The sequence below is a fragment of the Oratosquilla oratoria genome, chromosome 39 (genome assembly GCF_046742065.1).
Source record: "Oratosquilla oratoria isolate Oo_2021 chromosome 39, ASM4674206v1, whole genome shotgun sequence".
NCBI lineage: Eukaryota > Metazoa > Arthropoda > Malacostraca > Stomatopoda > Squillidae > Oratosquilla > Oratosquilla oratoria.
Window position 1 is genome coordinate 30,455,118 of NC_134815.1, and position 16,526 is coordinate 30,471,643.

The window sequence follows — 16,526 nt, forward strand, 5'->3', positions numbered from 1 at the left end:
ACATAGCATTGCCACTCAAGGTGAACCCCTTGAAGTCACTAATCTTATTCAGCATTATATACCCCTTCATGAGAACTCTAAACCATGTTACATTCCCACATACATATTACCACACAGCAAACACATGATTGTAGATAACCTTATTCAAGACATAATTGCACAAGACATCATTGAATCATCCATCAGCAAATGGAACTTCTCTTTGTTGTCCCTAAACGCGATGGTTCCTTCCCCCCTGTAGTAGACACCCCGTCGGTGAAAACGTAGTGTTCACGACCTTAGACCATATGTCAGGATATTTCCAGACCCCCCTTGCCCCAGAGTCTAGGCCTCTGACAGCCTTTAGCACACACACAGGTCACTATCGCTTCAAACGACTCGCCATGGATCTCGTATCAGCCCCTTTAGTGTTTACACGACTCATGCACACAGTACTTGCAGGTCTCCTAGGTCATTCAGTGTTTATGTCCCTCGATGATGTGATCATTGCTTCCAAGTCTGTTAGCGAACATCTACACACTCTATACACTGTCTTCTCATGACTAGAACAGGCAGGTCTCAAACTGAAGCTGAAGTGTTCCTTCAGAAAGAAATACGCTTCCAAGGGTATCTCCCTAATTCACAAGGATTTTTAACTTTGCAGGACAAGGTCATGGCAGTCGTAGATTCTCCATGCCCTACTTCTGTAGAACACATATGTTCATTCCTTGGTCTGTCAGGCTTTTACAGATGTTACATTCAAGGTTATACAAGTATAGCAGCACCTTTAACTTCACTACTTAAGAAGGACACACCCTTCAATTGGACACCTGACCATGAGAAAGCCTTTAACAACTTAAAGAAAGCCTTAACCACAGCACCTGTCCTTGCCTTCCCAAACCACTAACTTCCTTTCACAATTTACACTGATGCATCCTACACAGGACTTGGAGCAGTCTTCATACACCATAGCACAATAATCAGACCAATTGCCTATGTGAGTTGCACATTCAACAAACATGGGTGAAATTACTCTTTCACAGACATAGAAGCATATACACAGATCATCAATGTTACACCTTTTCAGAGGCAAGAATCTGTCAGGAAAACTTGCCTGCTGGTTCCTTGCCATACAAGAGTTCATACCCACCTTTCATTTTGTTCAAGGAAAAGCAAATCTAGTTGCAGACGCTCTCAGTCACCATATTGCAACTATCATTCAGAATCCTCTTTCAATAAACCTTACACAACCAGGTGTTGCTGCATCACAGAAATCAGACTCTCTTTGGAAACATGTCATGTACTTCCTCGAATCTGCAGACACAACCGACACAGAAAACTTTCCTCCTGATATCGACAATTACATGTTAATGGATGACATTCTGTATCACAAAACAATACTAAAAAACATGAACCCAACCGATCAGTGTTTCAACTTGTAGTCCTTATGGATCTCATTCCAGAGGTTTTAAAGTTTATACACGAATCACCTATTGCTGCACACCCTGACAAGGAAAAATGTGTTACACAAGCTAGATTGCACTATTTCTGGTTAACCATGAGGAAGGATATACACACTTACATTTATGCTTGCCACACTTGCACGCTTCACAAAGGTCATATTAGCAGTCATGTTCCAATTCTAACTTACCCTGCACCTTCTAAGCCATTCACCACAATAGATCTTGATCACTTACACATACCGGAAACCAATATCTCTTTGTGTCGACCATTTTTCATGACTCGGTATTTTTTCACCCCTACCATACAAAACAGCACAACACGTAGCAAAGACACTCATTGACAAACTCATATGACCCTTCACTACACCCAAAAATCTGATTTTTGACAACAGGACTGAATTCAATAATGAGATTCTTTCGCACATTTGTAAATACTTTTAAATCAAGAAATCCAACACTCCTGCTTATCATCCTAGTTCAAATGGCTTAGTTGAACACCAGAATAGATTCTCAATGTTCTATGACATCTTGCTTCTGATCTTCACCCTTCTTGGGATGAACATGTCCCCATGATTCAAGCTTGCATAGTTCCATTAATAAGTCAATATCAGAATCTTGTCATTGTGTCCTCTTTGGCTCGGACAAAAGGCTCCCTTATAATCTTTCAGGATTACCTCCCATTTACAACTTCAATGATTACATAAAGGTCAAAGAGCAGTTTTCAATAATTTGTTCAAAAGGATACATAATACTCTTCATCTAAGGACAAAATGGTCTGTTTGCAAAACAAATCAGCTAGAGCTTGTACCCTTGAAAAATGGAGACATTGTATACACCCTTAACCACACACCCCACCTCGAAACTCTCCCCTAAATTCTCTGTACCCTATTGTATCACTGGACATGAGTTAATGAACAAAGTTAAAGCACTCAGTTTGCATGATCTTAAAGAGACTGTCTTGCATAAAGATCATATAAAAAGAGTTCCCCATGGCCTTGACATAGAGACTGTCCCTTCACAGAATCACACTGTCCCTGCAATAGAGGACCATCACCAATCCTTTCAACCTCAGACTGCGATGCAGTCACCACCCAGCACTTCTAAGCTACCAGAAGAGGCTGGATGACCGTGTTGTGAACAGCTGCCCAGGATGCAACACTTCACCCCATACCATACAACACATAATGGAAGACTGCATTATACACAATCATGCACGCAAACAACACAACATACACTCTATAAAGGATTTGTGGGAAAACCCAGTTTCGGCTGTGGCCTTCCTTGTGGAGATGGGACTGCTCGGACAGACAGTCTAGGGAACGACAACAACAACAACAACCAAAACCTCCAGTTCCCCTTCCCCGCTATAATCTTCGAAATCGAGCAACAAATTCATAACATGTATATTCTTGCCTAGGTGAATGGAAACAATATTTATTTTCCGCATGTTCATAGCATTAAGCCTATTTCCTTTTATTCATGAATGTTTCTCTGTTACCACCATTATTACACAATTTTTTGTATCTTCATGCCAAGGTCCTGCAACAGGCCTTGCTTTGTTTTCTTTTCTTTTCTATCTTCGTAGCACCAGTCTCACTGGGGTCAGCGAGAAAGTAGCAGACCGAGCCATGTTATCATCTCCTTTCGCTGGTATCATCTTCAATATTCCTTTTGCCGGTATCATCATCTTCGATATTCTGCATAGTTGTCATCTCCCTTCAATGCCTAGCATGCACAGGCACGCTTGCACACATAGGCTACAATCTGGTACTCCGACGTCATCATTGATCTCCCAAGGGAAAGTTTCATTGTCCAAGTGACCCAACTCACCAACTTTTCCTGGTGATGTTATTTTTAGCAAAGAATAGACTTCATGTATCTCAGATCAAGCCACCTGTGCAGACAAAAGGCTCTCCTGGCACCATCTGACACAACCAACCTTCCAAATATTATTTATGCTAATATGGCAACAGCCTACTTACCATGTTTTGGCAACCCAGTACAAATGTATTTAGAAAATGTTTCTGGCAACCCTCCGAAGTTTGAACGGAGCTTACCTTGTTTTGTAGAGCAAAATGCCTTCGGACTCAGTAAAGTCAAGAAGACCAACCGAGCTTATTTCACAAATTAGAGTTAACCTTACTTCTTACTTCTTACTTCTGCTCCCAGGTAGGCTTACAGCCTGTCAGTCGGGCCAGCACACTTCTCCAGATTGTCCTCTCAAAGCTTCCCTCTTCTCTCAAATCCTCTATTTTTCCTAAACCATTTGCCTCTAGGATTTCTTGAACGCCATCTTTCCATCTTTTCTTCGGTCTACCTCTAGATCTGCTACCTTCTGGTCTCCAGTTCCATCTTTTCTTTGCAATTCTCTCTTCATCCATTCTCTCCACGTGCCCAAGCCACCTTAATTGTGCCTTTTCTATTTTGCTTCTAGTTGATTTTACTCCAATCATTTCTCTTATTTCATCAATTCTAAGCCAATTTAACAGTGTAACCTAACCTGACCAAGTTAACCAACCTAATCTAACCCAACCAAAATTAGCCAATCTTACCCACTCTAACCTAACCAACATAATTTAACTTAATCTCGACTGATATAGCAATATACATATATATTACATAAATAAATATATATATATATATATATATATATATATATACATATATATATACACACTGTATACATGTACACTGAATGGTTCCCAGTGATCAATTAATATCTTTTTTCAACCACAAATAACTTTTAATTCCATGCCATCGCAGTCGAGACTGAAGAATCGCTCGATGGAGGCATCCGTTGGAAATTGAAACGTGGACGAGTCGAGGATTCAAACCCAGCTAACCCATAACAAAGTTACAGTGACTTAAACCAATATGCTATCAAGAGAGATCACTGTAACTTTGTTACTGGTTAGCTGGGTTCGAATCCTCGGCTCATCTGCGTTTCAATTTCCAACGGATGCCTCCATCGAGCAATTCTTCAGTCTCGACTGTGATGGCATGGAATTAAAAGTGATTTGTGGTTGAAAAAAGATATAACACTGTGTATGTCTGTGCATTTACTTTCTTAACTTTGCAACGAATGCATCTACCTGGACATGTTATACCATTTTGGAATCAGGGCGATGCCCAGAGATTAAAAAACTAATGAATTAAATGAATGGGAATCCTGAATTGATAGAATAAGAATCTTCAAGAGGTTCCTTAGGAACCCCAGCTCCTTGCATAGAGAAATTAATACCATGTGACATGAGTACACATTGTGTATCAGACATCAATGCAACTTCATCTATTGCCATTATCAAAGATTCATCAAAAAATATTTTAAAAGAGTAGAAAAAATATATATATTTACCTAGGTAGCAGGCAAAGGGCTGTTACCAGCATTGCACCAAAACTGTGAATCAACTGAGCATGGGTAAACAAGTGAAAAAGAAAATGTAGATATTTTGAGTCGAACAATAATTTTTTCATGTACATTTTGGCCATTGGCTTATGAAATAATTAAACAAGATTTAAAATTTTGTATTTAATGTCTATTGCCAAATGTGGCAAGAAAGGGAGGAGTGGGGGTGGAGGTAGAATGCATATTGAGAGAAGCAAGTAAATGCCTTGGGGGGATTAAAAAGTGTAATGTGAAGTAGACATTTGGGAATGGATGCTAAAAGGAGATTGTATGAAGGAGTAATTGTGCCGACAGCTCTGTATGGGGCAGAAACATGGAACATAAGAGAGGGAGAGGAGTTTGAATGTGTTTGAGATGAAATACCTGAGAAGTATGATAGGGGTTACTAGGCTAGATAGAGTGAGAAATGAGGAGAACAGGGGTGGAAAGGGAGTTGGGAGATAGGGTTGATGAAAGAGTATTGGGATGGTTTGGACACATGAAAGAATGAGTGAAGAAAGATTAGTAAAAGAGGTGTGGAAGGCAGAGTTAAGAAGTGAACAAGAGGGGGCATCCTAGGATGAGATAGATGGATGGGGTAAAAGGGGCATTACAGAAGAGAGGAATGTCTGTTGAGGAAGGAAAGAAGATGGGGTGAATGGAGAAGGGTCGTGTATGAATGATACTGTGATGCATGAGGTGGAGTGGGTAGGGGATGGAGGGTGAGGGAGTGTGTATGAGAAATAAATTGATGCAGCCCAAAGGGGATGGAATGGGGGAGTGGTTTCTATGCCTTTTCTTTTAGCTACCTCCCATGTAAGGGGGGAAAAAAAGCCTTTGGTATATGTATGTATTGCAGAAAGGATAAGGGAAATGTTTCAAATTTTGTTGGTACTAATGCAAAAATAATTATGGTAAAATATTCTGACCTTCTTTGACCTTTATTTTATTATCATTATTTTGTCAGCATTGTAAGCAGCAAATCCAGGCTAGAATTGCCTCCCCCAGGCATGTGCCCCCCCCGCCTTTTCTCCTTGTGGGGGCCCTGTATTACCTTACCTTACCATCGTGCCATATCCTCTTGGACTTCGGCAACCATGGAGCGCAACCATTCATGGTCCCTAGTTACTTGTAACATCTGTGCTGGTTTGAGTTGTTTTCCCATTGCCCTCATCAGCCTGTCCATATACTTCTCCCTCTGCTTTCCTCTTGCTCTCCTTATCTCCACCATTCCCGTCATCACCACCTCTTCCAACCCTTCCTTCCGCATTATATGTCCTAGGAATCGCAACTGTCTTTTCCTTATTGTTGTCATCAATTCCCAATCTGTCTCCATTTCTCTCAATACTTCTTCATTTGTTTTCTTCGCTGTCCATGGTACTCTTAATACTCGTCTCCATGTCCACATTTCTGCTGCTTCTAAGTTTTCCTGCAATTTTTTGCTGATTGTCCATGCTTCTGAACCATATAATAGTGTTGACCATATAAATGTTTTAACTGTTTTTCTCCTTATATCTGTAGACATTTTCTTGTTTGTTAAAACCCCCTTTCATTTTCTGAAACATGCTTTTAGTTATCGCTATTATAATATTCATTAGCCTTTAATCACTTATCTTTCCTGATCAAAATTATTTTATAATCAGAGAAATTGGCCAATATATATAGGAGGTACAAAAAGAAACACAAGCAATCTAACATGGTATATGCAATTCTACAACCCCCTTACATGGTATGGCTAAGAACAAGAGAGAAATAGATTTTATGTTGTGAGAAGAAAGATGGATATGTTAGCATGGAGTGAGACAAAACTGAAAGGGAATTGCAAGTTAAGAGTTTAGAGGTATTATAGGGTGTCTGGAGTGGCAAGAGGGTTAGGGAGGAAAGGAGGGGCACTGTTGAAGTGATGAGGTAAGTAAATGCTGTGTAAGAAATCTTATTGCTCCATTGTCATATTCCCTAAGTACATAGCTCTAAAGCATCTAATTTCAACTGCTCCTACATGATTTCTCTCCCTTGTATTGATCTCCCCAGTTTCACTTCCATATTACAATTTACACAATAGTTTATGTCATCTCACCATCCTTTCTATTTGCATCCAGCCTAATTAAACTATGAACTTAAAAATGTTCTAATGGTTTGTTTACCTAGTGTATTCCACTGTACTCAACAAACAAATTCTAGAGAGGATTAAATACACACTCATCTTAGCCCAATCTTCTTTATTCCAAACAGACAAAATCCTTTCACTTTCCACACTTAATTGCAACATCATGTAAATGTAAACACTCATGTAAAATACATTGTGATTGCATGTATACTCTAACAATTATTTAGGTTCTTAGCTCACCAAGTAGCCTCTGAAAAAGAAAGAAAGAATACATGTATACTAAGGAACAAATTCGAGCAAAAGATGCAAAAATATATAAATATAACACATTTTACAAATGCACTGTTTCTGACCCAGAGCAATGAGCAGGATAAAATGATGACCCACCATCCATGAGGAGCTGATATGGAGGAAAGGACGGTGGATGGGAATGAAATGGGTGGGAGAGGGTATATGCCTTTTGACTTGGCTACCTCCATGATAAGGGGGAAAAAGCCCTTGGTATCTAGACAAATTATACTGTTCTACTGACAGAAAGGATTGCTTGAATAGAATGGTGACTGACTTTCATACAATGAAAGAGAAAATAAAAAATTAAGAGCCCAAGAATATAAGGACAGCAGAAACAGTCTGAGGGCTTTTGTGATGAAGTGTTTGATAAACATAAATATTACAAGAATAGATAACAAATAATTTCAAGGTGTGTTACAAAAACATAAGAAATATCAAGGTGAGGCAAAGAATAGGGATGGAAAGAGCTGTCAGATAGGGTAGACCAAAAAGTGCAAGGTGGTTTGAGTACAACCAATCCACCCATACCTATCTTTTGCCCACTCCCTTGACTAATACTTACGGTAATTTGATCTTCATGAAGGCATAGCATGCGAAGGCAGCTATAATGATACAGGCAAATCCAATAATGATTAGGAGAATACGGTTCAGCTTCGGAGTAGAAGGAGAATGAGTCTGGTCAAGGACAATGAAGCCAATTCCACCTAGAGCAAACATGAATGAGGAGGCCAGCCCTTCCATGATATACTGACCATTGACTCGGTAAGCCATAAATGCTACCTGAAAAGGAGAACCCACATGAGTATATTTGTGTTGAATACAAATTAAATATAAATGTCACACAACCACCAGTACTACTGCCTATGAGAGGTTACTATGAAGTTAGCATATCTCTGTCTCCATCTATTTTAGATGACATATGACCCTGCATATGGTAAGAGTAGTTTAAGATTAAAAGTTGCTAAAACTTATCAATTCTGGTGCTAAGTCTTCAACTTGTACCACCTTTTCAGGTTCGAGAGTAACAACATTCTGGAAAAGTTATACAGAAACCCCCCCCATATCCATGGTTTTGTATCCATGAATTCACAAATCCTTGGGTCAACTCTACCATCAAAGGGTTAGATTTAGTTATCCAAGAAGCTCATATGCACTCAATTTTCTTAACTGTACATGTCAAAGAAAGGAGCTCTGAGTAAAAAGGGAATGTCTACTGAGCAGGGAAGGGGAAAGTGGGTGTGTATGGGATAATTTGATGAAGTCCAAAGAGATTTCCCCTTCTCATCTCTATTTTTCACAAGAGGGGATGAGGTGGGAGTGCCATTGTGTAAATGCTGTGGATGGCAAGAGAGAGAGAGGGGGGTGGCTGGGGGGGCATTTCAAAACAATCTATCGAACTTACTGGTCTTGAATTGCCCCTTTCATCTGTAGTGGATCCAACACTGGGAGGCTCAACAATGACATCATAAATGATTCCTGAAAAAGAATAAACTCAATAAGACAAATGAAATTATACAGATCTACTTCAATTTCTTTTAATTCACATTTCATTGACTGAAAAAACACCCTGGACTCTCCTATTGATTGCTCTGGAAAGAGACATTGGCCTGTTGTCTGTGTTGCATTAGTGTGGGACTGTTTTAACAATTCCTGGTTTATAGTAGGAGACCCATGGCTCCCAAGTAACTGGCAACAGCTACCAGATTGGCTCACAAGTCACTCAGGAAGAGGCACTGTGTTGTTGCCTGTGTAAGAGGCTCTTAAATATAGGTCGATGGTGAGGATTTCATTTTTATGAGTTGGCCGTTTTGTAAACATCAGTTCGCTCTTAGTGTTATGTTTTTAAACAGGGGCTTGGGGACTCTATTTCATTACTTTATGTTTTGCTGATGTATACAATATGTAAACTAAGTCACTGTGCAGTGAATTCCAGACTGTTCAGTAAGCAGTATTGCATGTAGAGTTGTAACAGCAGATCTGATTAGAGAAAGGGTGGAGGAGAAAATTCAACTGGTTCACGATTGTAAGTGTTTTAAAGGATAAGCACATAATTTTCAAATTGATTTTTAGATTATATCTAAATATATAGAATAATTTTGCTTTTCTGTCATCCTTCAGGGTTGGTTCTTAAATCTAAAATTAAAGATCATTGGACTAAAGAAATCATGACATCATTGCAGAACTGACCTATGACCCAAATTGAGCATTCTCGCCAGGAGTCCCTAGGTGTACCTTAGAGAACCACGTGTAGCAATATTCGTGAAGACAAGAAAAATTAAGCTCCTTCTAATTCCCCCTGCACAGAAAATATAGTGAAGTGAGAAATAGAAGCCTGACAGTCCAACATACAATTACTAGGTGGAACAGTCTAGAACTTGATTAAGTCGGATGATCAGAAGCACAGGGCCTACCGACTAAAATTGTGAGTGAAAATCATACATAAAAAAATCAGTGGTGAAAGAAAATTTTAAAGTGAAAGGCTATTAAATGAAAGTAAAAGCATGAAAGGTGGTATATAGGGGTGCCAACAGATAGTGGCAGATAGTCACAGTCTGGATAAGGCTAGTGTGGGGCCATGTAAAAGTTGTTCAGTGTCTTCTATCTAGCCATTGCATCTGGGACATTTTACTTCAGTGATGAGGCCTATTCTGTGTTGATATTCTGTTAAAGCTGAATGGTGACCTGAATGTAGTCATACCAATGTGGGTCTTGCTTTTACAGAAGGTATTTCTCTGTAGGGCTGTTGTCTGGAGGAGTTTATGGAGTAAGGTCAGACATTAAGGGCTTGCTTTCCAACCTATATTATAGGTGTTTTAAAGGATAAGCACATAATTTTCAAATTGATTTTTAGATTATATCTAAATATATAGAATAATTTTGCTTTTCCATCATCCTTCAGTTTTCTTATGTTTTACTGGCACTTTTATTTCACTTAAACGAGTCATCTACTAAAGTTGGGAACAGTGGTTGCATGTAGATGCTGTACTGTCATGTATCTAAAAACAAAACTGCCATTGTTTTTGTGCATTTACAGTACATAGGACATGAAAACTGTGCTGTGAATATTTTACTAATGTTTGTCCAAGCCATTGAAATTAAGTACAAGTACTTGTGATAAAAAATCTAAAAATAACAAATATATTTACCCAATAGTATCATCACAAAATTTGCTAGAATCTATATACAGTATAAACTTTTGATCAACTACAATGTACTTATTTGTACTTGGTATTTTTCATATACTTTGAGTCAGAGTACAAGTAGGCCTACAATTACCACTGATTTTTTTAACTCCAGATACAAGTACACAAAAATCTGCACTTGATTCCAAGTACAAGTACAACCTCCTCCACCTCCACTCCCCCCTATCCTGCCACATGTGACCCCAAGTACCTAAAGCTATCCACTTCCTCCAGCCTCTCTCCTTTAAGACTTACTTCCAAATTGCCGTCATCCTCTCCCCTTGTACATCTCAACATCTTACTTTTACCTACATTTACCTTCAATTTTCTCCAATTACATACCTTCCCAAACTCCATCACTAATTCCCTTAATCCCCTCTCTGACCCTGCCACAAGCAGTGTCATCAGAAATAACAAGTGGCTCACTTCCCACTTTGTGGCAGGGTCAGTAGGAGGATTAAGGGAGTTAGTGATGGAGTTTGGGAAGGTATGTGATAGGAGAAAGTTGAAGGTAAATGTGATGAAATGTACAAGGGGAGACGATGACAACAATTTGGAAGTAACTCTAAACCAATTCGATATGATGACACCTACATAGGTACCATAAGGTGCAAGTGGACACATGGGGATGATGGCATCAACGTCTTGATTATATATATATATATATATATATATATATATATATATATATATATATATATATATATATATATATATATATACAGTATATATATATTTTTTTTTTTTTTTTTTTTTTTTTTTTTTTTTTTTTAGATGTACACGAGTGACCACTGGATTCTGTGAACTTATCTGATCATGTTTTTTTTGTGTTTATTATTACTCAGAGTAAAAGAGATCAATTACTACAACAGTGACTATTTCATAATGTGTTGTGTGGTGAATCATACATATGACAGCTGATGCTGCACATGAGAATTTGACTCATACCAAAGTGGTTAAAGGAGAAAGCTGGAGGAAGTGGATAACTTTGGTTACTTGGAGTCATATGTGGAAGGAAAGGGAGGACTGAAGGCAGAGGTAAACTGTAGTTTGAGAGAATCAAGTGCCTTGGGAGATTGAAAAGTGATATGAGAATTAGGCACTTGGGAATGCATGCAAAGAGATTATATGAAAGGGTGATTGTGCTGACAGCATTGTATGAGCCAGAGAGGAAATTTATAAATGTGTTTGAGATGAAATATCTCAGAAGTATGGTAGGGGTTTCATGGTTAGATAGTGAGAAACAAGGAGGAGAGCGGGGGTGGAAGAGATGGCAGATAGAAACAGTATTGAAATGGTTTGGACACATGGAAAGAATAAGTGAAGAAAGATTAGTATAAGAAGGCAGAGGTGGATCAAGTGAACATGAAGGGATGACCAAGGATGAGATGGAAGGTTGGGGTAAAAAGGGCATTGAGCAGGAGAGGGATATCTGTTGAAGAAGGAAGGGAGAGAGCAGAAGATAGGGGTGAGTGGAGAATAGCTGTGTATGGATGAAAATAGTATGGCTGCCATACATCTAATCAGTTACAAAAATATAACATATAAGTATACTATGCCACAAGTCCACTATGTATGGGGAGATTAACTACTCAAAAATGGTAATGTAGGAAACAACTAATCGGTACACCTTAGGAACGCTGTTATCAGGTTTTGAAGTGGTGGTCAGATGACTCTCCCCTGGCATGTTATAGATACAGGTGAATCAACTCGCGGCGCCACCATCACTCGTGTACTGTTTACACCATTTTTTGCGCCCCATTGAAATAAGTATGTCTCGGTTTGAATGCTTGCATTGTTCAACGCATGCGCAGGGTATTCAAATTACCTTGTTGTGCAAGTATATGCCCAATTCTTCAAATGCAAACAAATTTTTACCAATTTAAATGGAAATTTGGTTATCAACCTTGGCAAAATAGTTTTCTGAGTAAAAATATTAAGCTAAGGCACCAAGAACAAAATATTTTAATGTAAGAATATTGTTTTTTAACCTATTTTCTCTCAGAAATGAGCAGCTTAAGATCATTGGTTATTCTACAGTTGAGCTTCATTTCAATACATGTAGGCATATTATGTGATACAACCACTCCTCGTTTAACGACGACAATTGGGACCAGCGCTGCCGTCGTTGTTGTTGTTGTTCCCTAGACTGTCTGTCCGAGCAGTCCCATCTCCCCAAGGAATGCCACAGCCGAAACTGGGTTTTCCCACAAATCCTTTATAGAGTGTATGTTGTGTTGTTTGCGTGCATGATTGTGTATAATGCAGTCTTCCATTATGGTCCTGGAGCCGCAGCGTCTACGTCGTGGGACCACCCCCCCAACCCCAAGAGTTGGGGGCCAAACAGGGGCAACCAGCCCTGGCCACCGGTTCTATGCAGGTGGCGTCACCATCATTAACCGAATTGGTCGTTAAGCGAAAGTGTATACATATGCGTACATGTACAATGTCCAGCAATACATGCATCTTTATTTTCATGTATTTTCTCTCTTTTATACAGTACATTAAAGCTTTATTTACTGATCTGATAGTACAGAAAGCCCTCAAATAACGCAGTGGTTAGGTTCCTGAAATTACCGTGTATGACCAAATCCCCATATGCTGACATTCCATATTAAATACCGGGGTATTTTATTAGTTTCGACCATGGGCACAATATAGCAATAGAAAATTAATTATTAATTTTGTAAATTAAAATGTATCAACATAATATGCAATTTTGTGGGCGGAAATGAAAATAGAAAATACCTTGCTACAAGCAAATATGCTAATGAACGAAGTCCGTAGCATAGGATCGGGACGCCATCTTGTCGTCTGTCAATTGACGGCCTCAGTACTTCCGACAGTACCTCGCCAGGTATATTTTCTTGAAGGAATGTTATGGAGCAGAGATACATGCATTCCTTCAAGCCGCAAGCTGAGAGAGTGGTTGAAAAGCCCGCCAACGTCTCTCACGACGACAACAACGAGGACGATCCGGATGACATTTAATTTGCAGGTAATGATTTATTAAACACAGGTTAGGTTAGGTTAGTTTAGTTTAGTTTAGGTTAGACAAATTTATCATCCTTTCATTTCTTCGACGTCAGCATCTATCATAACAAACATGGCGTACCATTCGTCCGACACTTCATTACTTACGAAATCTGTTTTAGCACCTTTTTTTTCCGCTCACAAAATTGCATATTACGTTGATATATTATAATTTACAAGATTAATAATTAATTTTATATTGCGCTTATGGTCGAAACTAAAAATTTACCAATACCGGTATATACTGTACCCCAGGTAGTTTTTGCAGCTTGCAGGATGGTAATGTAGACCTAAGCTTCAGAACACTTTACCTCACAGCTAATATCCACCATACAAGTTCATTTATAACATCATACAAATTTGCCTCAGCCAACTTATCGTACACAACGTCGTAACTTCGGGAGATTTACGTTAAACGAATATTGGTCTGTCATAAGGCTCGTCGTTACTCCGCATTGTCATTAACTGAGTAGGTTGTTAAATGAGGAGTGGTTGTACATCCAGTTCGTGTTTGTTTTTGTTCACACATGACATGTCGGAGATAGTCTAATAATAGTTGTAGAGGGTGTTATTCACAAATAATACTTACATTGTTATGGTATGAATTTTAAGGTGTTGGACAGGCTATCATTTATGCTTTGCCTATTACATAGCCAGCTATGGCCATGACAGGAAGTATATGATTTGAATGTTTTCTTAACTTTTGTACCAAATGTCATCAAAATCTGAAGTGGTGAGGTGGACCATTTGGCATGGAATGACCCTGAAGTGATCTTAGGGAACCTATTATGGTGAACCAGTAGATTACTTCATGAAGCTAACTCTTTTTGACCTGTGGCTGCGATTGATCTTCATCGGGTATCTTTGTGCATACATTACTTTGATGGTATAAAAAGAAGGTCCTGCAATGTTAATGACATTATCAAGTGATTTGTCGACCCATAAAACCTTCACATGCCAAGTTGCATGTCAGTTGGGCCAGGGGTTTGGATTTTATTATTTCTAAATTGACAACAGTTGCCATGGCAACATGATAGGTGTTAGTATGAACGGTATAAAAGTAAGGTCCAGCAATTTTATTGACATGCTCAGGTGATTTGTTGACCCACAAAACCTTCACATGTCAAGTTGCATGTCAGTTGTGCAAGGGGTTTGGATTTTATTGATTATTTCTAAATTGACAACAGTTGTCATGGCAATATGATAGGTGTTATTAAGAATTGTATAAGAAGGTCCTGCAATGTTTATGACATGCTCAGGTGATTTGTTTACCCATAAAACCTTCACATGCCAAGTTGCATGTCAGTTGGGCCAGGGGTTTGGATTTTATTGATCATTTCTAATTTGACAACAGTTGCCATGGCAACATAATACATATTAGTAAGAGCAGCATAAAAGGAAAGTCCTGCATTGCTTTTGACATGCTCAGGAGATTTGTTGACTCATAAAACCTCCACATGTCAAGTTGCATGTCAGTTGTGCCAGGGGTTTAAATTTTATTGATTATTTTTAAAGTGACAACAGTTGCCATGGTAACATGATAGGTGTTAGTAAGAATGATATAAGGAGGAGGTCCTGCAATGCTAATGACATGCTCAGGTGATTTGTTGTCCCAGAAAACCTTCACATGCCAAATTGCATGTCAATTGGGCCAGTGGTTTGGATTTTATTGATGATAATCTGAAAATTGATAACTTAATAGTTACCATGAAAAGGCAAATATGGTATGATAGTGATGTCCCACATTGTTTTTGACATGCTCATGTGATTTGTTGATCCATAAAACCCAAGTATTCCAAATTTCAAAAAAAGGGGACCAGTGGTTTGGAGTTTGTGTGCATTTCTTTACCAAAATCTTTACAAATTACCATCTTAATTCTAATATTTTGTTATGGTAAAGTCTAGCCAAAAATGCAGGATAAAAAAAAATGTATCTCCCTTATTTTTCAAGCTATTTCAAAAATTTAAAAAGAATTTTGTTTCTAATAACATTGCCTTTCATATGCAACAACAATATAATGATTAAAAATAAATTTAAAATTTTGTGCCCAAACCTACAGTCACAACACTGCCACTGGAAGGCAGGGCCAGGGATCAGCATTCTGCTGGTTTACAAGTCCAAATGTTTATAAACCTAGACAAATTATAAGCTAAGAAGAACTGACTGGAAGGTACACCATATGCAGCACAATTGTATGTCAGTGCGGAAAAAAATTAAAGGTACCAGACGAGCCTCCAGTGCCAGGCTACACGTAACACTGCCATAAGTAGGTTCTCTCAAAACACACTACCAGACCAACTGACCCTCGCAAGGAAGGACAACAGGACTGGCAGCAGCGGTAGTCCACTACGGCTGTGAGGATCGACCTCAGAACTTCACTAAGTAAACTAAGTAAACTAAGTAAGTAAATATAAAAGATTAAAGATGGGCTTACTGCCTTACAGCAAATGCCAAATAACTTAAAATATTTCATCACCCTACACTGCTTTTGAACTCATCTATCTAAAAATAACCAAGGCATCTCTTCCCCTTATGAGCTACATAAACCTGAAATCTAGTTTCTGCAATAAAAACATAAGTAAGCAGGACTCCACATTAAAAAATATGTGGCAGCCGGTACTACTGAGCAACTCACACATCCTGTGGATACTTACCTCCAGTGACTAGAAAATAGGACAGTAGGACAAACATAAACATTGTCATTGGTGAAGGTGTTCCTAACCATGATGGCTTCTTTAACTTGAGATTTGGCACCTCAAGAATGTAAAAAGGCAAGCTATATACAACGTCCAACATCTTCAACTTTTCCACCCCTTGTGTTTTGACAACACACTACAACTATTAGCCAATCAGCGTTAAGAACGCGTCTGTCTTCAAATTGTTGACATTAAAAATACATACATATGTATAAACGAATTCCATATTACAAAGAATATTAATAATATAATATAATAATACTTTGTTGATCAGTGGATGCCTATTTATGTGTGGATATACATCGAAATGCGTGAATGTATAAATTAGGCTTAATATTCATTAATAATTGAAGCACATAAAACTATTTATTCTTAATAAACCGGAAATG

General features: G+C 38.6%; 1 protein-coding gene across 1 annotated transcript; it reads right to left on the bottom strand.

The window, feature by feature from the left end:
- Positions 1-7,031: 7,031 nt before the first annotated feature.
- Positions 7,032-16,313, bottom strand: LOC143020326 (oligosaccharyltransferase complex subunit ostc-B). The gene is made up of 4 exons (XM_076176646.1): positions 16,096-16,313; positions 8,628-8,701; positions 7,788-8,005; positions 7,032-7,184 (listed from the first exon to the last, which is right to left on the bottom strand). Exons 1-4 carry the CDS (start codon positions 16,235-16,237, stop codon positions 7,166-7,168), a joined length of 453 nt encoding a protein of 150 aa, XP_076032761.1. The 5' UTR covers positions 16,238-16,313; the 3' UTR covers positions 7,032-7,165.
- Between the last annotated feature and the right edge of the window lie 213 nt (positions 16,314-16,526).